Below are 22,549 nucleotides of genomic sequence, written 5' to 3' on the forward strand. Positions count from 1 at the left end.
TTTTTATTTTTTTAACATCTTTATTGGAGTATAATTGCTTTACAGTGGTGTGTCAATTTCTGCTTTATAACAAAGTGAATCAGCTATACCTATACATATGTCCCCATATCTCCTCCCTCTTGCGTCTCCCTCCCACCCTCCCTATCCCACCCCTCTACGTGGTCACAAAGCACCAAGCTGATCTCCCTGTGCTATGTGGCTGCTTCCCACTCGCTATCTATTTTACATTTGGTATTGTATATATGTCTATGCCACTCTCTCACTTCGTAAAATTATGGAATGCTTCACGAATTTGCGTGTCACCCTTGTGCAGGGGCCATGCTAATCTTCTCTGTATCGTTCCAATTTTAGTATATGTGCTGCTGAAGCAAGCACTCAAGTATAGTTTTAAATGCAAAAGCATCTTTACATGATTTGTTCATTACATGAGATTTAGTTAAGCAATTACTATATATATGCCGGCAAATTTTTTATCAGGCAGTCTGAAAATTCTCCTGAATGTAGCAAGGCTAAAAGTTAAATTCTTCCACAGAGTAAAACAATGGTTAGGGCTTCCCTGGTGGCGGAGTGGTTGAGAGTCCGCCTGCCGATGCAGGGGACACGGGTTTGTGCCCCAGTCCGGGAAGATCCCACATGCCGCGGAGCTGCTGGGCCCGTGAGCCATGGCCGCTGAGCCTGCGCGTCCGGAGCCTGTGCTCCGCAACGGGAGAGCCCACAACAGTGAGAGGCCCGCGTACCGCAAAAAAAAAAAAAAGGATAAATTTCAGTGAAATTTCAGTGAATTTAGAACTGATTCTAGCGTTGATCTAGCATTAATTTGGCTTCTGATGTTCCAACTAAGATCTCTTTCTGATTTGTTGTATGTTTGTTTTTATAATCCTATCTTTGTTTATACACACACACACACATAATATGTATGTATGTGGGTGTCAGAATTATGTGTGATTTATCATTGGGATGAAGAAAATGCATCTTTGCTAGCATTTCTCAAGAGGCAATGTATAGTTCCTATATAAATATTGAACTGCACGTTTTGCTAGTTAATTTTAGGACTTTAAGTTCTTAGGAGGGTGTCTTTTAAAGGTAACTAAAGTAACTTTTTATTTGTGAAGTGTTAGCCTGAACTGTCATAAAAATTAAGTGAAAACTGTTTAGTTATATACTGTCCTGTTTTCAAAATGGATGTAAAAGTGACTTAGCAACAGACATAAGATAATAAATATCTTAAAAGAAAGGGGGAGGAGGTAAAATTATTTTTATAAATGTATTTGTTGTTATTGAATGCTAAATTTAGTCCTAAGCTTTCTGAAAGCCAAAATTAAAAGGCAAATAAGCAAAATATCTGATATTTCCATCAAGACATTTCCCCTAGGACATTATGGAATTGATTATAGGCAAATAAAAGCTTCCACCACCTATTTATCTTGTTTATTTGAAAGCTAGAGGTATTAAAGTGATGAAGTACTGTAGTTATAAGTATATTTATTGAGTTTAACAAACACAGGTTGTTCCACTTAAGCCAGAATTGCACAGAGAATTATAGGCACAGAGATGAAGAAGACATAGAGGCCCTGCTCTCTAAGACCTCAGCATTAGTAGCAGGTAAAAAGAGTGAATGGAATGAACTTTTGTCAGTTACTTGCTATACTAAATCTGTTTCTATAATCTCCTTTTATCTTACCAGCACCCTTATGAGATAAGTTTTTTTCTCTTATTTTACAAGTAAGGAGATTGAAACTTAGTCAAGTAAAATAACCTAGCTAAGGTCATACAGTGAATAAAAGCCATGGCTGAGAATTGAAGCAAAGTCCAAGGCCTATGCTCTTTCATACCATGATCACATAAGCACACAATATGTGTGCAAACAAACAAGAAAAGAAAAGTAAAACAGAGGAATGACCAAAATGCTAGAATTATGAAAGCACATATTCTCTCTGGCAACCAGAAAGCTTCATTGATGAAGTAACATTTGAAATAAGCATTATAAGGAGATGGTGGTAGAAGTGGTGATAGAAGTGAAAAAGATGATTATGTTAATAGTTAGCATTTATTAAGGGTTTTAAAGTGTGCCAGGCACTGTTTTAAGTACTTTTCATATGTTTACTCATTTATTCCTTATAAAAAATCCTATGCAATTGGTTACTGTAATTATCTCCATCTTACAAACAAGGTAAAAAGAAAACACTTAAGTGGTTTGTCTAAAGTCATACAACTAGGATAAGAAGGATTTTGTCAAGTTGAAAAGGTCATGTCAGGTACATGAGGAGCAATAATAAGGAATCAAGAGAACACATGGAGGGTGTGGAGAATACAGGTGGTTAATAAACCAACACGTTTGCTGGGGAGTTAAGTTTCAGGGTTTTGAATGCTGTTTTAAGGAATTTGGGCTTATCTTGTAATCAGTGCAGAGTCATTGAAGATTTTCAAATAGAGGAGTGATATGCTCATGTCCGTTATAGTCAGATAACGTGGAAGAGGCAAGGAGGGTCTGGAATGGGGAAAGTTTGAGTGTAGGCTCGCCTATTTTGCTATCATAATAGGTTTAAGGAAGTTGATGAAGGTATGAGCCCGAAGCTAATGGTTAGGAGACAGAAAGTGAGTTAGAACTTCAAGAGGAAAGGATCAAAGAGAAGGAGAAGTAAAAATTACTTTGCTTTCTAATTTGGCAGTCTAAATGGATAATAATGCCATGAACCATCAGGAATCAAGCAAACTTGATGAGACTGGTAGAGGGAGATGATGAGTTTATTGTAGGACAGACACATTCATTCTGATTTATTTGTTGTTCCTCTGTAGTAATGTTTCCAGGAAGGAAAAGGCCATACATCTTTGAGATTTATCAGTACTTAAGAGATTCATGAAAATATGGACATGGAGTAAGATTCAGAAAAAGGGCTAAAAATTGAATTCTGAGGAATTCTCTGCATTTGAGCAGTGGTAACAAGGGAAAAGGAACCAGCCAAGGAGTTTTTTAAAGTAGAGAGACGGAAGTATAAATTGTGAAGCAAAGAGTGGGGGAAAAAAGTAAGGCAGAGATTTAGCAGGTTCTAGATCATACAGAGTCTTGTGTACCACCTTAGGATTCATGTATCCTCTTTATGTAGCTGAGAGGGAGCTACATTATGGATTGATAATTTATACCAATTATGAGTGGAGTGTAGATTTTAGAGGAAAGTGGAGTTGAGAAGACAGATCGGTGTTGATTTTGTGGAATGAATGAGAGAAAATGAGGACCAGAACCAGAGCTTAGACATTAGGAATAAAAAGACAAGGCAGGACTGTAGAAATGTTTAGATGATATTTTGCTGGTTTTGATATGGGTGGTGAGAGAAGAGAGGAGTCAGGGATAGTACCCAACTTTCTAACTTGGGTCTTAGGGTAGGACACAACAGAAAAGAAGAATAGCAGCAAGGAGAGGTATAAAACAGCAGGACATGGGCTTCCCTGGTGGCGCAGTGGTTGAGAGTCCGCCTGCCGATGCAGGGGACATAGGTTTGTGCCCCGGTCTGGGAAGATCCCACATGCTGTGGAGCGGCTGGGCCTGTGAGCCATGGCCCCTGAGCCTGCGCGTCCGGAGCCTGTGCTCCGCAACGGGAGAGGCCACGGCAGTGAGAGGCCCGCGTACCGCAATGTCATGCGTGTTGATTGATTAACAGATGAGTATACACTAGGGCTTTGCTATCTGCAAGGAATTTTGCCAACCAAAAAAAAAAAAAAAAAACAAAACAGCAGGCTCCATTTATGAGACAGTCACTAGTGAGACTGCTGGAGAAGCTGCGTTAGGGTATGGATAGAATTAGGTGGTTTATGGACATTCATATGCCTTTGTGACATTAGAAGAATCACTAAATATTGACCCCTGAGGACTAGAGAAGAAATCTGGACTGATTCAGGTCAGTCTGTGTTCATTTGCTTTCTAGTTATTGTGCTTCTTAGAAAAGTTAAGGTGCAATTGCAGTGATTCTGTAGCATTTGGTTTTCCTGTCCTTTTTGAAGTTGTTCATCCATGGCTTGACATGCCCAGATAATTTTGAGTATTATCTAACTTTTGATACAAATCTACTGCTGTTACAAATGAAGTTAATCAGTTGTAGCAGATTGGTTATGTGCTGAGACTTGGTTAGTGACACTTGATGATATGTCAGGGGTCCCCGAGACCACCTTCAGGTTCAGTGATTTGCTAGAAGGAATCACTGAGAAGCTTTTACACTGTAATTTATAGCAAAAGGGTACTGATTTATTTAGGGAAAACTCAGTCTTTTCCTTCCTGTATAGGGAAAAACCCAGTTCTTCCCTACGGTGCATATCTCTCCTATGTGTCTCCTTCACTACTTGTACAGAACACTTCACTGCTTATACTTCTTGTCACCAAATGTGTTGAGCAGGGCTGGGCGGGAGGGTTCCCCACAACAACAAGCAAATCTCTGTGACCCACTAGGTGTCCTACAATTTAATTCAGTCCCAACACTACCCAGAAATAGTGTCAGATCCCACAGGTTAAGGACTCAGTCCCACATGATGGCCACCTCTTCCCCCAGCCCACAGGCACACTTCAGATGCCAGTCACAAAGTCACAAGCCCTGTGCTTCTGACCACCCAGCTATAGATAAGAGGTTTCAAAGACCCCCTCCTTGGGTTCTGTTAATTTGCTAGAGCAGCTCAAAGAGCTCAGGGAAACAGTTACATTTACTAGTTCATTAAAGAATATGATAAAATATACAGATGAACAGCCAGATGAAGAGATACATAGGGCGAGATCTGGGAGGGTCCTATCCCCGTGAAGTTGGGGTATGTCAGCCTCCTGGTGTGGGTGTGTTCGCCAGCCAGGAAGCTTTTCAAACCCCCTACTGTTGGGATTTTATGGAGGTTTCCAAAGGTAGGCATGATCAGTTGTTAACTCTGCTTCTAGCCCCTCTCCACTCTCTGGAGAGTGAGGAGCAGGGCTGAAATTTCCAAGCTTCTAATCATGGCTCGGTCTTTTCGGTGACCAGCCTTCGTCCAGGAGCCCTCCAGGAGGCCGTCCAGAGTTACCTCATTAGAGCAAGAGATGCTCGTAGTGCTCTTATCGCTTAGGACATTACAAGGGTGTCAAGGATGGGGTCAAAGACCAGATATTGGAACAAGAGATGCTCTTAATGTTCTTATCACTTAGGAATTTATAAGGTTTTAGAGCCCTTTGCTAGAAACTGGGGGCAGAGACTAGTATATTTCTTACCATTTCACAAGATTAAAATCAACAAAGGCTAAAGGTACATAGGGCAGAGTTTAGAAGGACCCAGGTGCACGTTTCCAGTTGTCCTTTCCCAGTAGATTGGTAAGGACAATGCTTTATTCTCCCATCAACCATGTGTGGCGACACATATCAAGTATTACTAACCAGGAAGCTCCTGAACTTTGATATGTCCAGGGTTTTTACTGGGGAGTCAGTCACATAGGCTGACTGACCTTAACTACTCAGTCTCTATCCCCTCCCAGGAGTCAGACTGATACAGTGTGGCTCAGGGTCTCAGAAATGCAATGTTATTAAGCAGGATAATCCCAGGGCTCAAAGGTTATCTTGAAGGAGCTGATCAAGGACCAGTCCTTTCTTTGGAATGTATAGGATTTGAGCACCCTGAGCTTACTCAGTTACCCTTTACTGCATATAAGGATACGTATACAGTTTTAACTTGGTTCAGCTCTAGTTGTCTCTAAAGCATGTGTGATGTTAACATTCCACAGACATTATACAGACACCTACTAGGAAATGCTGTACATGTTAATAGCAGTTTTCAGTAAAGGTGCCTAACAGGACATTATTTGTTAGCATATTTACTGGAGGTGGTAAAAATTGGTAAAGCTCTTTGAGCTGAGTATATTATTCTTTGGAGACTTCGGATTGCTAGAGATTTTCCTTTGGTTCATAAGATACCAGTTTTCAAGAAGTTTGTTCAATACATTGACCCTTTGAGTTGCCTATCTTTTCCATGTATATATGTGTTTCATACTGTGTGTCTAGAGATCAGCTTTCTAGCAGTCTTCAAGTACATGAAATATTGCTGAAGTAAAAAATTTTAAATGTTTCTAGCCCAGAAAAACAGACATAGTGAAAAATAAAGTAGCTCAGGATTGCCAAAGACTTCATTGGCACATGATTAATCTGACTGTTAGCTGGAAGGAAAGAGTACACTCATTGACTATTAGTGACTGTAAAAGCAGGCATTTTACCATAGAAATCCAGAAAAAGGGAAAAACCAAGAAAAAAGAATATTGGAGGAGGTGTAAAATAGCAGAAGCAGCTCAGATGGGAAAAGGCAGCAAAAGGTAAAATTACAAATGTCAAAGACATTGAGCAGATGTTAGCCTGATTATGGAGATGAGGAAAGCAAACTGATGAAAATAGAAAAAACTAGAATAGCCTGATAATCTTGTGCTGTGAATTTCAAAGTTTTAAAGCATTTTTAAAATGAGATTTTCGGTGAAGGCCCAATATATTATAAAACAAAATTAAAGAGAGACTAGAAGAGTCTTTACAGCTTCAGGGGGCCTGAGACCTAGCTATAGCTTACTTTCCCCCACCAGCCTTTGAGGTGGTGTCATGAAGATCTAACCAAAAACCATTAATTGATCTCAGCTTAGAACTCTTAAATATTTCATTTTTCTAGGCTACTGTATATTAGAAAAGAATGGTTTTCTGCTAATAGTGGGGAGCTATAATGGAAAAAGGTTACCTTTCATTTAGCAGCTTCCTAAAACATCACAGGCCAAGGCAACCAAGTATTGTTCTGCACAGTATTCCATTTTGTGGCTATGGTTTGTTCAAACACACTATTTTGTGTAGGCATTTAGACCATTTCTTGAATTTTGCAAATATGAATAATGTAGCGGGCAGTAATCCTGTGTGTTTTCATATTACTGGAGATAATATTTCAGGGTCAATTCCTAGAAGCAGATTGCTAGGTCAAAGAGTGAATGCATTATAATTTTTGTTATACACTGCCAAATTCCCTGCCTTAGGGGCTGTGCCATTTGCATTCCCAGCAGCAACATACAAAAGTGACTTTCTTCATGGCCTTGTCCATGTGTTGTCATTTAAAAATTTTTGCCACTCTATGAGAAACTGTATCTCTCTCTTTTTTTTTTTTGTGGTACGCAGGCCTCTCACTGTTGTGGCCTCTCCCGTTGCGGAGCACAGGCTCCGGATGCGCAGGCTCAGCGGCCATGGCTCACGGGCCCAGCCACTCCACGGCATGTGGGATCTTCCCGGACCAGGGCGCGAACCCATGTACCCTGAATTAGCAGGTGGACTCTCAACCATTGCGCCACCAGTGAAGCCCTGTATCTCATTTTTAGTATGTGTTTCACTTGTGAGTGAAGTTGACCTTGATTTCATATGTTGAAGAACCATTTTTACATCTTTGCAAATAGCCTGTTCATCTTTATTGCTCATTTTCCATCAGACTTTTGGTCTCTTTTCCTTGGCTTTTAAGAGCTCTTTATGTATTAAGGACATTAACTCTTTATTTGTGATATATTTTATATATATATATATAGTCAAATATTTTCCTAATTTGTCCTTTGGCTTTGATATATTTTGCCATGCAGTTTTCTCCTTTTTATGTAATCGGATTTATCAGTCATTCCTTTTGTTGAATCTAGATTTTTTCCCGAGTTATAGATGGGTTTTTTGGTTTTGTTTTTGTTTTTTGTGGTACGCAGGCCTCTCACTGCTGTGGCCTCTCCCGCTGCGGAGCACAGGCTCCGGACGCACAGGCCCAGCGGCCATGGCTCATGGGCCCAGCCGCTCCACGGCATGTGGGATCCTCCTGGACCGGGGCACAAAACCGCGTCCCCTGCATCGGCAGGCGGACACTCAACCACTGCGCCACCAGGGAAGCTCTATAGATGTTTTATTATGTTAAGGAAATATCTGTAAAATCCCATTTTGAGTGTTGACATCAAGAATGAGTGTTGGAATTTTTCAGTGTCTATGGAGATGATTATATGATTTTCTCTGTAAGTCTATTAATATAACATATATTGATATTCCTAAAATTGAAACATCTTTGCATTCCTTGAGAAATCTCACTTGATTATCATATATTATTTTCTTAATGTAGTATAGGATCCTTTTCACTAAATTTTATTCAGAATTTTTACATCTCTATTCACATAAGAGATACTGGTCTACAGTTTTTTATGCTATCTTTATTCGGTATTAATATTGTATTTTTATTGCACTTTAAAAGTTTAGGTATTAACATTATGCTTCATTCGTTTTCTATGCTCTGGAACAATTTATATAGCCTGGGGTCTATCTGATCTTTGAAGATTTGGTAGTTTCCCTCTTGAAACCTTTTGGGTCTTGATACTTGTGTGATTAGTTCCCTGATAATTTTCTCTATTTTTGCTATTGAAATTGGCTTGTTTAAGCTCTCAATTTCTAGTGAGGTTAGTTTTTTGTAAACTACTATCCTAGGAAATTATTCATTTCATCTAGGTTTTCAATTTTGCTTGCATTTAAGTATGCAAAGTAATCTCTTTATGATTTTTTTGTTTTAATATACTGTTTCAAGAGTTATTTTCTTCATTATTTCTTATTTTGTACATTTGTGCTCCTCCTACCACTTCTCTAATTAAGTTAACTAGGACTTTTTTTCAATTTTTTTTTTTTTTTTTGCAGTATGCGGGCTTCCCACTGCTGTGGCCTCTCCTGTTGCGGAGCACAGGCTCCGGACGCGCAGGCTCAGCGGCCATGGCTCACGGGCCCAGCCGCTCCGCGGCATGTGGGATCTTCCCAGACTGGGGCACGAACCCGTGTCCCCTGCATCGGCAGGCGGACTCTCAACCACTGCGCCACCAGGGAAGCCCTCAATTTTTTCAAAGAACTAGGATTCTGGGTTTTAATTAGATCTGTGGTTTTTCTGTTCTTTACTTCATTACTTTCTACTTTTGTACTTACTGTTTCTTTTTGCTTTCTTTTGGTTTGCTCTGTTCCTTTTTTTTAAAATTTATTTATTTTTGGCTGCGTTGGGTCTTCATTGCTGCGCACGGGCTTTCTCTAGTTGCGGTGAGGGGGGCTACTCTTCCTTGTGGTGTGTGGGCTTCTCATTGCAGTGGATTCTCTTGTTGTGGAGCACGGTCTCTAGGCTCACGGACCTCAGTAGTTGTGACTCACAGGCTCAGTAGTTGTGGCTTGCAGGCTCAGTAACTGTGGCTCGGGGGCTCTAGAGCTCACGCTCAGTAGTTGTGGCGCACGGGCTTAGTTGTTCTGTGGCATGTGGGATCTTTCCGGCCCGGGGCTTGAACCCTTGTCCTCTGCACTGTACCACCAGGGAAGCCCCTGCTCTGTTCTTTTTCTAGCTTTTTATTTGGGATCTATTTTCATTCTCTTAAGTTCTGTTGTATACATTTTTAAGGCTATGAACTTGCCTTTGAACACTGCTTTAGGTAAATCCCGTAGATTTTGATATGTGGTGTTTTCATTATAATTTTCTAGAAATTTTTCTCTGTTTTGTTGGTTTTTTTTTTTAATCCAAGAGTTGTTTAATCTAAGGCTCTTAAATTTCCATGTGGTATTTTGGTATTTATTAATATCTAATTTTATTGCCTTGTAATAGTTTTATAATATTTCTGCTTTATGTAATTGATGTTTTCTTTGGACCTAATATTTTTGTGCTCCATTTGCAAGTTTATTATCTGTTATCAGGTTTAAATTTCGATGTATATTTATAAAATCTTTATCCTCACTTTTTATCTACTTGACTTCTCATACTGACAACAGTGTATGAAAAATCTTTTATCAGTATATTTTTATTTTTTTCTTGCATCTTTTTATTTTCTCCTTTGTAGTGGTATTTACAGGGTTACTTGGTGAATAGATGTTTTTAACAGTTACATATTCATTATAAATTGTGGGGTATAGCTTTACAAAGTAGCCTTCTTTATTCTTTGTAATTGTAGAATGAATTCTACTGGTCTGCTAACAGGATTGCAGTCTCTGCTTTGTTATCATTTACTTGCTGTACCTTTGCTTGTCCCTTTACTTTTAGCCTTTTTAAATGACTGTTTTAGGTGTGTCTCTTGTATACAACATAGAATTGGGTTTTGTTTTAGGAGCCAATTTGAAAATCTTTTTCTTGTTACAGGTGAGTTAAGCCTGTTTCATATTGTTTGATATGTTTGGTTTCAATTCTGTCCTGTTATTTTGTGTTATAATTTCTGTGTGTTTTATTTTCTACTTAGTGTTCTTTCTTCTCTCTTTTAAAAATTTCTTTTGGTATTTAGGAATGTTTGTTTTTGTTCTATTGTTACCTTTATACTTATACCTTTTATAATGCCTTTTGTTTTTTTACTGTCTGGTTTCGTAGGTTTAAATGGTATTTTTTGACTCCTGTCTTTACCCATACAGCAAGTGATGAGCTTATTTCTATTTTCTCTTTTCTCTCACCTCATTCTCCCATTTTTGAATCTAGGTTTGTATCTTTTGCCCAATTTGGGAAGTTTTCCATCATTATTTCTTCAGATATTTTTTTCAGCTTCACCTCTCTTTCTGGAACTCTACTGACATAAATGTTATTATATCTTTTGTTATCATCCTGTAATTCCCTAAAGCTCTGTTCATTCTTTGCAGTCTTTTTTTTTTCTCGCCCAATTGGATGATTTGTATTCATCTGTCTTTGAGTTAGTTGATTTTGTTTTTTCTTCTCTCCCTTCTACTATTGTGTCCTTCCAGTGAGTTTTAAATTTTGGTTACTGAGTTTATTAGTTTTAAAATCCATTTGGTTCTTCTTTATTTGTCCTATTTCTTTGCTGAGACTTACTATATTTCTTTTGTTTCGAATGTGTTCATAATTGCGTGCTGAAGTATTTTAATGACAGTTACTTTAAAATCCTGTCAGATAATTCCAATATCTGCGTCATCTCAGTGTTGGCATCTGTTGACTTTCTTTTCGTTTTTCAGTTGAGGTGATCCTGATTCTTGATATGATGAGTTATTTTCAGCTGTAGCCTGCATTTTGAGTGTTATGTTATGAGACTCTGATTTCTATTTAAATCTTGCTACCTGTTACTGCCAGACTTGGTAGTAGACAAGCTTCACTCACACACACAGCATCTGTAGACACCATCCAGCAAGGAGGCTTTCCTTGTGGGGGTAGGATGGTTCTCAGGCATACCTTCTGTCCTCGCATTTGTCAAGTGCAATATTTCAGTTTTTCTGGAACATATAACATTTAAATTATTCTTCCACTCCTCACATTTGTGTCAGTTTTTGATCTACAGTGAAATATTTCTTCGTTTATCTCTTAGTTGAATGAAGCTCATCCTCTGGTAAAGGTGTCAGCAAATTTTTCTGTAGAAGACAGATAGTAAATCTTGTAGGCTTTTTGAGCCACATGGTCTCTGCCCCACTAAAGTGGAGTAGTTTTACTAGGATATGTTACCTTTAAGCGCTTCACTCTACTCTTCTCTGAAGTCTCACATAGCCTTAGGGCAGGAGGTCCAGACAAAAGGTAGAATTTAGTTTTTTCTCTTCTTACAGGTGATTTGAAATTTGTAGCATTCTCAGACTCCTAGTAATGTTGAAGGTGCAGGCTATATGTGGTTTTATTTGCTCTTGTTAATCCATATACTTTTTTGAAGGTTACATGGAGAGATTTGAATTCAGGTGGCTGCTGTTATTTTAGAGCAACAAATGTCTTTAATTTGAATATTCTAATAGGAAACATCTCTGGATTTCACATGAGATCAGGCCTGTGCTTACATTCCTCTGTGAAGACACCAAGGAAAACTACATACAAGCTCTTTGACTTTGAATGAGTCAACAAACCTGAGCCTGTTTTTTGTTTTTTATTATTTGCAAAATTAGATGGGTGTAAGGCATGGTTTATACTGTATGCTCTTCAGTTGGGACATTTTTCAAGAGATTTACAAATAATTAATTTTTTCCCCAAAGTTAAAATGCCAAGTCATTTCTTTTATGTGTACTTTAATAGTCTGAAAAATTACGTTGCTAAACATGTTTAAAAACTACTAATATGGATAAATGATCTCTTTGGGCTCTTCTAAACTGGAAGCAGCATGATATATTGGTCTCATTCTATGTATAAAGTGTTTCCTTGTGATTATTGGGTATTTAGTTTGTGGGAGCAGGGAGAATTACTTGTCTGCCTATTTTTAAATTTATCTACCTAATAGATAGATATGGAAGTTGGGGTAGAAGTTGTCCCAGACTTCTGTGTCTCACTTTTGTGAAGAGTGGCCTGAGGTAGCCATTGAGAGAGTTTTATCTACTACGTAGTAGCTGTATCAGCTTAGCAGATATTTTTGCTACCAAGCTAAAACAAAATTCAGTTACTTTCTATGTCACCATTCTATAAGTGTGTTATGTATCTCAAACATTCAAACAAATACATTAAATGGTAATTCTTTTTTATTTCCTGAAAAGATTCTTGTGGATACTGTTTGGGCACTGTCATACCTGACAGATGGAGGTAATGAGCAGATACAGATGGTTATTGATTCAGGGGTTGTGCCATTTCTTGTGCCCCTTCTGAGCCACCAGGAAGTGAAAGTTCAAGTAAGTACTTAAACATTTTTTCTTACTTGTGTAAAGTTTGTATTTGCTATAACCAGTTAACTTGTACAGCCAGGCTTCAGTTCTGTCTATATGCACATTTCTTCAATATTTCTTGTGCTATTTTACTGAATCTGCTTTTGTTGATATCTAAATCTTCATCTCATCCAGATTCTTTGCTGAGTTGCAGACTCATGTAGCCAATTGTCCTTGAGTCCTTAGACATATCCTCTAAGAACTCCACTGTCATTTCAACCAGACAGAAATGAACATACCATCTTCTGCCACAAACCTGTTCCTCTTTCTATATCCCCTTTCAGTGGACAGCATAGTCCAAGCTAGAAACCTTGATATTTCTCCTCTTGTCTCCCCTCCATTACAAAACCCTGTCAATCCTTATTATATAGCTTTCAAATCTGTTTTCTCCTTGTATCTAGAGCCACTGATTTAGTTCAAGATTTATTTTCTTTCCTCTGGATAATTGCAAAAGCTTCCAAACTCCATTTTCTCCTCTCCCTCTCGTTTCTCCTCACTCTAATTAGGGGTACATGGCTGATAGATCTGTTCATCCCATTTCTGCCAAAGTGACTTTCTAGATAGAAATGTGTGCCCGTTAGAGGCCTTTATTAAAATCTGTGGTACCAATTTACTAATAGGTAAAAATAGCTGTTAAAAAAGGACTTTACAGTTTTTATTTTAATATTTTTTCCAACTATTTTCCACACAATTTTTCTATATAGTTCCAGTTTTCATAAGACTATAGTTTAAAGTTCAAAACTACTTTCCAGTTCTGTGAAATGATTTGTGTAAGAATGGAGTAAATTTTAATCATTCACCCTTTGCATTTTTACATTTTCTCAGGATTATAAAAAACATAGTATCAGTTTCATCATCAACAAATTTATAGAAAACATTTTATCCCCACCCCAGACAGCAGCACTCAGAGCGGTTGGCAACATAGTGACAGGTACCGACGAGCAGACCCAGGTTGTTCTCAACTGCGATGTCCTGTCACACTTCCCAAATCTCTTATCACACCCAAAAGAGAAGATAAATAAGGTAAGGCGTATAACAGCCTTGTCAGTGCATTTCTTTCTCTTTGTATATCTCAATTTTGACTGCCTTCTTGTTTCTGTTTCTATTCCTGTTTGCTTGTGATTCTCTTCAAAACCACTCTAGTTAAGATGAGAATTATTTCAAATCACCTCTGCAGTTATTTTGTTTCAGTTGTTAATTGCTTGCTGTTAAGTGCTACCATGATCATCACAGTATAAAATTATTTGTATATTAACCAATGTTTTTATTTCAATAGATTGAGCAGTAGCAAATTAGTAGCCACTAGGTGAGAGTACATATGAAATTTTCCATTGGGTGGCCAGTATCTTTTTTTTTTTTGCTGGTGTGTTTTATAAACAAATAGATCATAGTTTAATCTCCCTATGAAATGAGATTGAACGAAAAACTGCAGTGCCTAAATTAAAGGATCATTAAAATTGCTTTTTTTTAAAAAAAGATTTTAAGCTTAAGTTACAATCTTACTGTTAAATATGTGCTTAAGTACTTCAGTCTTCATGTCTGGCTTATTTCACATTGCATGTTTTCAAGGTTCATCCATGTTGGAGCATGTATCAGAACTTCATTCCTTTTTATGGCTGAATAAATATTCCATTGTGCCTGTATACCATATTTTGTTTATTCGTCCATTTGTTGATGGATACTTGGATTGTTTCTACCTTTTGGCTACTATGAATAGTAATGCTGCTAGGAACATTGGTTTGAGTCTCTGCTTTTAGTTCCTTTGGGTATATATCTGAGTAGAATTGTCAAGTCATATTGTAATTGCATGTTCAAGTTTTTGAGGAACCACCAAGCTCTTTTCCATAGGAGCTGCACCATTTTACATTCTTACAAGCAATGTTATGGGGGATCCAGTTCCTTTTTTTAATTATTATTATAGCCACCCAGTACTGTGAAGTGGGGTCTCGTGATTTTGATTTGCATTTAATTTAATACAGTTTTATCTGCCTGAAATGCCACTATCCCTCAAACTAACAAAACTGATCATTTCTTCTTTGTCTTAATTATATTTATATAGTTGCATGACTATAATTTGACAGTTGGATTCTTTTTTAATATTTATTTATTTACTCATTCATTCATTCATCTTGTCTGCTCCGGGTCCCAGTTGTGGTATGTGGAATCTGAGTTTCCGGACCAGGGATTGAACCCAGGCCACGACAGTGAAAGCACCGAATCCTAATCACTAGACCACCAGGGTACTCTCCTACAATCTTTTCATTGTAGAGGAGGAAGAAGATACACATTTGACACTAAACTTTATAAACCTATTTGTTTGTGACATAAATCATTTAAGGTTACAATAAAATTTGTTATATAGACCATCCTAGACTAGTTAGAAGGTTAAGTTCTAAATATATCTTGCAAGTAAAATTTTTTTTTAATTATTTATTTTCTTTATATTTTTGGCTGCACTGGGTCTTAGTTGTGGCACGTGGGATCTTTGTTGAGGCATGCGGGATCTTCCATTGGGGCACTCTGGCTTCTCTCTAGTTGTGGCGTGTGGGTTTTCTCTGTCTAGTTGTGGCGCGCAGGTTTTCTCTATCTAGTTGTGGCGCGCAGGCTCCAGAGCATGTGGGCTCTGTAGTTTTGTGGCACGCGTGCTCTCTCGTTGAGGCGCGCAAGCTCAGTAGTTGTGGTGTGTGGGCTTAGTTACTGCCCCATGGCATTTGGGATCTTCCCAGACCAGGGATCTGACCCACGTCCCCTGCATTGGAAGGCAGATTCTTTACCACTGGACCACCAGGGAAGTCTCTGCAAGTAAATACTTTTACAATAAAATAATTCACCTTTCTTAGAAGTAGTTTTAACACAAAGTATTAGTAAAGTCCATCTTCTATTTATTTCTATCTGTCTTTTAGAGGGAGCTCATGCACAAAAAATACAAGGTCCACGAGTAAAGTCTTTTGTCTGTTTTTTTCACCGCCATATCACCATTGTCTAAAATAGTGCCTCCGGTATAGTCCTAGGTATCTATATTATTGAAGGTTATGCTAGGTTAATGGGTCCAGATATTATGAATAGAAGTTTCCTTATATGTTTAAAATGGGAGATTCTGTATAACCTAATCACTCTTAGATGCATTTCCCTTAATGCAGCTGAGGTGACTTGTTACTGTGTATATAAATTACATTAAAATAAAAATATAAACACATTAAAGATACAGTTTTTCAAATAAAGTTGCCCTTTATTTTGTTCAATTATAGGAAGCAGTGTGGTTCCTTTCCAACATTACAGCAGGCAACCAGCAACAAGTTCAAGCTGTAATAGATGCTGGATTAATCCCGATGATTATTCATCAACTTGCCAAGGTCAGTCATTGTTATGAGTTCATCATGTCTGTTAATATATTATAACCAAGACTGTTTGACCCAAAAATTCATTTTAACGTTTGTTTTTTAACCTTTAGGGGGACTTTGGAACACAAAAAGAAGCTGCTTGGGCAATTAGCAACTTAACGATAAGTGGCAGAAAAGATCAAGTGAGTTTGGAAAAAAACTGTTAATAGTTGTTAATACTGGAAAGCATACTACTCTCTTAGGTTTAGGAGTTGTTGATTGTTTATTAGCCCTGTACTGTGTTCTTTTGGGGGAAAAGATAATTATATAAATAGGAGTATCTCTTCTCTTCTGTTGTCTAGGTTGAGTACCTTGTACAGCAGAATGTAATACCACCATTCTGTAATTTACTGTCAGTAAAAGATTCTCAAGTTGTTCAGGTGGTTCTAGATGGTCTGAAAAACATTCTGATAATGGCTGGTGATGAAGCAAGCACAATAGCTGAAATAATAGAAGAATGCGGAGGTAAGAGGGTTGATTAAAGAAAAATAGTTGAGCACTGGAACTCTGAAACATTAGTTCCTTTACAGACAGCTAATTAGAAAGAAAACTTAGGATATATTGCTATTAATATTAACATCATCCGAGGATGTTGCTATTCTTTGTTTGCTATATTAATAGTCCAAGAAGATTTTCCAGAAAACAACCGGTTGTGAAAGTCACGCCATAACATTCCTAGAGATTGACAATGCTTTTCAGGAATCACAAATACTTCTCCTGAAGTCACATTGCATAAGAGCAAATTAAAAGCTCTAAAAACCACTATAATAGAGAAACTTACAGGCTTTGTTTAATTCGGCATTTCTCAAACTCCTTGACAGTAAAACACTTGTTTTCATGTTATACCTATTATCATGTGATTCTGTGGACCTCACTTTGTGAAATACTATTCCATATATTAGAATAGGTTATGGAAAAGGTTAATGATTTCACAGTCATCTAGATATTTTGTTTCAGTCTTATGATTGCTAGAACTCCATGCTAGGGTTATTACTACAGAAATTACTTTGAAATTTTAATAAGAAAGAACTGTGATTTGAAATACTGTATCATTATTTTCTCTGGTAATGACATATAAAGCATATATTTTAAAATTCTGTTTTTAAAGGTGCCTGTTCAATGTGTACTAAATTGCTCAAACCTTAAATTAACTTATCTTAATGTCATGTTTTATTTTATACGTTTTGTTGACTAATTTGTTCGATTATACTACCGAGTTTATTTTTTTAAGAGAGAACAAATGTGATAGCATCATAGAATGTTCAGACTGGAAGTATTTTCTTAATAACAAGAAGAAAATATTCTGGAGATGTTAAGGAGTTTTGTCCACGGTCAGGGAAGTAGTTAGTGATAGGAGCATAATTAAAAGCCAGATTTTCTTAACTGTACTACTATTAATTCACTGTTTATTTTGTTTTAAGATGTTTTACTTTTTAAATAATTTGAAATGAACATTGTAGTCTGGTTCAGAGCAACTTAACCCAGAGAGTTTGAGCTTGTTACTCCAGCTTTTTATCAAGATAGTTGCTTCTGTCTATGAGATAAATACTTATAATTAGGATACATATTTACTTAGCATTTTATGATTTTATAAGGCAGTCTACATCCATTATCTTTGACACCTATTTTCCCATTTTTCTGGTTTGAATATTACTATATAAAAACTGAAACTATTTCAAAATAACTTAGCTAAAAAGACATTTCAAGGAAGAATATTTATTACTAAGGATTTAATAGACTTATGTACATGATACATGGAGTAAATATATTGGAATATAAATAAAGGCATTCTATAGTTACTTTTCTAAAAAAATATTTCCCAGATTCACTGTAGCTATAGGACGTAAGCACCCTATTCATTTTTTTTTTTTTTTAAAGAAATTATTTCAGGGACTTCCCTGGTGGTCCAGTGGTTAAGACACTGTACTTCCACTGCAGGGGTCATGGGTTCGATCCCTGGTTGGGGAAGTTCCACATGCCCCATGATGCAGCAAAAAAAAAAAAAAAAAAAAAAAATTACTTCAAAATTTAAAGCTTTATCTTATATTTATATCAATCATTAAGTAACATTTGGGAAACAGTATGATTATATTAAAGGAGTCCTGGGGCGGGGGGGTGGCAGAGATCTTGGTTCTAGTTCTGTCACTAACTTGCCATGTAACCTGAAATAAATCCCTTTACATCTCTGTGCTACAGCTTCTTCATCTGTCAAATGGGGTATTTAGGTGTTTTTTAAGCTGCCTGCCTCAGGGACCAGGATACCTCTAGGGCTTCTAAAGAGGAAGAAATTAGTGGGATGCTGGCCCTCTAACCAGAGCAGCTCAGGGTTTTATCTGTATTTTAGACGAACTGTCATCTTTGGAGGGTAGTGGGAGGGTGTTCTGAGTTCTTTAGGATTTTCCATGATTACAATGAGCATAGTTTTTATTAGTATGTACCTAATTATTTTGACTATTTTATTTTTATCAGGTTTGGAGAAAATTGAAGTTTTACAGCAGCATGAAAATGAAGACATATATAAATTAGCATTTGAAATCATAGATCAGTATTTCTCTGGTGATGATGTAAGTATGTATTAAAGTATGATGTGTCTACGTGTACATTAAAATCTATACATAAAGTAAGTTTTCTAAGAGTTTTCCATGACTAAATTTATACTGTATTTCTGTCACCTTGTTGCTTTTGTAGTTTGTTAAATGGGAAGAAATGGTAATTATAGAAATGATGTATGTTCAGATAGGTAAAGTAAATCTACAGATACAGGAACTAAAGCATGGGGCAATTTTTAAATGTGTGTTCAATTTTTAATTGTTAGATTTCTTAATAACATTGTTGATTTACTTAAAATATTTTTTAGGTGACAAAAACATTCATATGGAATGCTCTCCTAAGAAGTAAATCAATTCCATTTACACTGTAATGTGTAGTATCTTAACATAATAAAGATTTTTTTCTTGTTTATTATAGATTGATGAAGATCCTAGTCTCATTCCTGAAGCAACACAAGGAGGTACTTACAACTTTGACCCAACAGCCAACCTTCAAACAAAAGAATTTAATTTTTAAGTTCAATCGAGTGCAGCGTCTTTCCCACGTTCAGTATGAAGCACCACCAGATGGCTACCAGATGACAAGAACAACAAGTACAAAAGGCTCCAAAACATACATGCCTCTTTGTTTTGATGCTTCTAAAGCAAGCCATGTCTCAGTCACTTTGCAGTTGCCAAAAGTCACTATCCACATGGACTGTAAATGCATATGCATGATTTCCTAAACTGTTTTAGAATTCTCCTTAACAATCTCAACTACCCTATTTTTCCCTGTTCCCTGGTGCCACACGCTGACAACCGCAGTCTCCAGTTTAGAATATTCTGTAGTGGTGGCATGTCAGCTGCCCACTTGATATTCCTTTGGAAAATGGTGCGCTATGGATCAAGACACTTTGGTATGACACATACACATGTTGGAAGACTTTAAAGAGGTGCAGTCTGATCTGAGCCTCCATCATTGTCCTCCACAAACATATTTTCATACTCTTTATGTGGAAGAATAGATTTTAAAGTACAAGCCAAATGATTTTCATTGGTGGAACTGACACAAACAAAAAGTAACTTAAAAAAAAGAAACTTGGTTATTGATTAAACAGATAAGTTTTAAAAAACTGTACTTCATCTACCAGTAATTGATGTGTTTATTATCTGCCTCAGAAGCCAGGGTTGGAGGAAGAACTTTAGCTATGGATGGTAATGCTTTCGCCATTATACCTAATTTTTGAGAACAGCAAGCCCTATTTGACCACTCACTTCAGCCTGTGTGTTCCTGCTGTTTTGAAGTAATCAAATGCTGTGCATGGTATTTTACCTGAGCTGCAACCTGTTACGGACTTGAACTTCTGTTTAAGTTGAAAGCAAGAGTCCCTGACTATAAAGAAAAAAATAAATAAATAAAAACAAAAACACAAAATTCTAAAGTACCCATTGGTGATATTAAAAAAGAAAATCTTGCTTTCAGCTTTCAGGAGTTAATATTTTTCGTTTTAAATTGATAATTGGGTATGGTTGATTTATATTGGGTTTAAACTGTGGAGCTTTCATGTTTACTGTAATTTAGTCTTAAAATATTTTTTACTTAGTAACCAGTGCTTTTGATAATGTGGTTGGCAACAAAACAACAACTATTTAGAAGTATCATAAAACTTCATTCGTTTATTATTGGAAAGTTCATTCAGATCCTACTCTAAAAGCATATTCACATATAAAAAGATTCAGACAAGGATCTGCATAGAGGAATAATCTGCAGTTATTTAACATAAACCTGATTTGCAGTGATCTTTAAGTAATTCTGCAAAATCTGGTATTACTATGTAAAGTCATTGCTTTTGGTAAATTGTCTGACCCAGCTATTCATGAAAGAATTTGAAATTTTTTAAACTGAATAATTTGTGCTGTCACAGGAATGGTTTTATTGCTATTGTTTACTGGGTATAATTTCCCAATGAATTGATGTGAAGGGATAGAAAATCTAAACTAATTTAGTTATCCGATGGGGGAGGGGGTGTGTATTTACTGTGATGAAGATGAGACAGATGCCATCAGAGCTTTGTGAATCAGCGGGGGTGTTTTCACTGATAAACAACACATAGCAGGTGTGCATTCATTACAAATATATGTATCTGCCAAGGTGGAGCCACTTTAAAGAGTGAGTTTTGTCTTGTATCTAAAGTGGATACAAGAGTATGTTTAAACTGCAAGATTTTTACTTGCTAGAGAATCTGTTTTAATATAGTGGTTTGGCCTCTGATTATTTATAGGTTTTATAAATTTTAGAATCAATTTCTCTTTAAGGTGGCTCAGATTTTTCAACTCTTGTGCACATAAAATTGAGTTGAAGTTCATTGTGCCTTTTTTTCTTTATCCAAATTTTGAGTTAAAGCTTCATATGGTAACTGCATCCTGTTCAGTAGTCTAAAATTTTGAAACTGTGTGGTGTTCACTAAAAGTAGGAATAACAAAGTCAAAGCTAATTAAGGTCACAAACTTCAGTGAAACCCTTGAAGTCCAAATCTTCTCAATATTGTGAATTGTACCCCTTCCAGTTTACTTTCTTCTGGACTCTCCATACTTACTGACAGTTACCTTTTAAATTTTGCACACATTAAGATTAAATTGGGCCTCTACTGTGCCGATTCCTATTTCCTCTTATGTTTTAAGTGCAAACTAACATAAGTGAACATTAGCATCAAGTAGTGCAGACATACGTATGCATTGGCTTGATCCAATTTGTTGTGACCTTATCAGTTTGGAAATGGAAATGCAAAATTTCGTAGGTAAAGGAAACTAAGTATATTGCTGCACTTTTAAGTTTTCAAAACAGTGTTGAAAAATTGCATTGTTTTTATTTTTTTTTTAACTCGGTTAAAAAAGACTAAAACATTCTTTCAGAAGAGGCATCTAAATGTGTTCCTAATTTTGTATATGGGCTTAGGTTTTGTAACCAATAAAAAAGCTGCTATCAAATATGGTAAAACATTGAAGAACTTATCTTTGAAAGTATCTTTAATTTCCTTCTGCCTTCATCATCACATGGTGTTCTCTCTATGTATCTCAGGTTTAAATACCACAACTCATAGAAACGCCATTTGAGATGGTAGTGTAATTATGACTTTCCTAAAACAAAAATTCAAGCTTTATTTAAGGCCTGTCTAATCCTTGAAAACAAGAACTTTGGAAGATAGTTATTGAAGTAAGGTTGAGGCTCTAAATGAAATCTTGGATTAATTGAAAGAACAAAGGAGCAGCCAGACTTTTTAGTATACAGGTATTTTTACTTTCATATAATGACACTTCAAAGTATTTTTGAAAGAACTCAGTATATAAGTAAATAAGTTACAATACTCCTATTTAATCTTGCCATAATTTACTTCAGAAGGGTTGTCCTTCTGAGGAGATTAGTTAATTAATTATTGGAAGTAAAAATTTGTGAATGTCAGTTGTCTTACGGTGATGGTTATGAATTTTCTTAAGCCTAGTTGGACTGGGGGTTTTAATTAAATCTATTTGGAGAAAGGGAGTATAATTTCTGTACATTAAGCTGTAAGTCTTAAGGCATATTATAGGCCAAGGAGTTCTCTCTTTTACTCACCACTCATTTGTCTAAAGTGTAAAAGGAACTCTTCATATAAATGTTGTACTTAGTTAAATAACTGAAAAACAGTGGTAGAATGCTTCTCAAAAGCACAGCGTATAGATGAGGTTCTATCTATACATACCTATATACAGTTGAGCCTGGAACAACATGGGTTTGAACTGCATGGGTCCACATATGTGTGGATTTTTTTCAATAGTAAATACTGTAGTACTACACGATCGGCAGTTGGTTGAATCCTCGGATGTGGAACCACTTACACAAAGGAACTGCTGTATGGAGAAACTGCATATATGGAGCGCTGACTATAACTTACAGGCGGATTTTCGAATATGTAGAGGGTCAGCACCTCTAACCCCTGCGTTGTTCAAAGGTCAACTATATAGGTGGGCTCAGTACTCTATAAAGTGTTTAGGAAAAGGGATGTGGGAAT

At 36.7% G+C, this 22,549-nt stretch overlaps 1 protein-coding gene across 1 annotated transcript in view; it reads left to right on the forward strand.

Moving 5' to 3' along the window:
• Positions 1-21,492, forward strand: part of KPNA3 (karyopherin subunit alpha 3) — a 91,906-nt gene extending 70,414 nt beyond the window's left edge. The window contains exons 13-19 of the mRNA XM_007466468.1: positions 12,428-12,559; positions 13,487-13,615; positions 15,841-15,945; positions 16,044-16,115; positions 16,275-16,437; positions 18,442-18,536; positions 18,940-21,492. Of these exons, the coding sequence (XP_007466530.1) occupies positions 12,428-12,559; positions 13,487-13,615; positions 15,841-15,945; positions 16,044-16,115; positions 16,275-16,437; positions 18,442-18,536; positions 18,940-19,038 (795 nt within the window). The 3' untranslated portion in view covers positions 19,039-21,492. The remainder of the gene's footprint in view (positions 1-12,427; positions 12,560-13,486; positions 13,616-15,840; positions 15,946-16,043; positions 16,116-16,274; positions 16,438-18,441; positions 18,537-18,939) is intronic.
• Positions 21,493-22,549: the final 1,057 nt, after the last annotated feature.

The sequence above is a fragment of the Lipotes vexillifer genome, unplaced genomic scaffold (assembly GCF_000442215.2).
Source record: "Lipotes vexillifer unplaced genomic scaffold, Lipotes_vexillifer_v1.1 scaffold384, whole genome shotgun sequence".
NCBI classification, from domain to species: domain Eukaryota; kingdom Metazoa; phylum Chordata; class Mammalia; order Artiodactyla; family Lipotidae; genus Lipotes; species Lipotes vexillifer.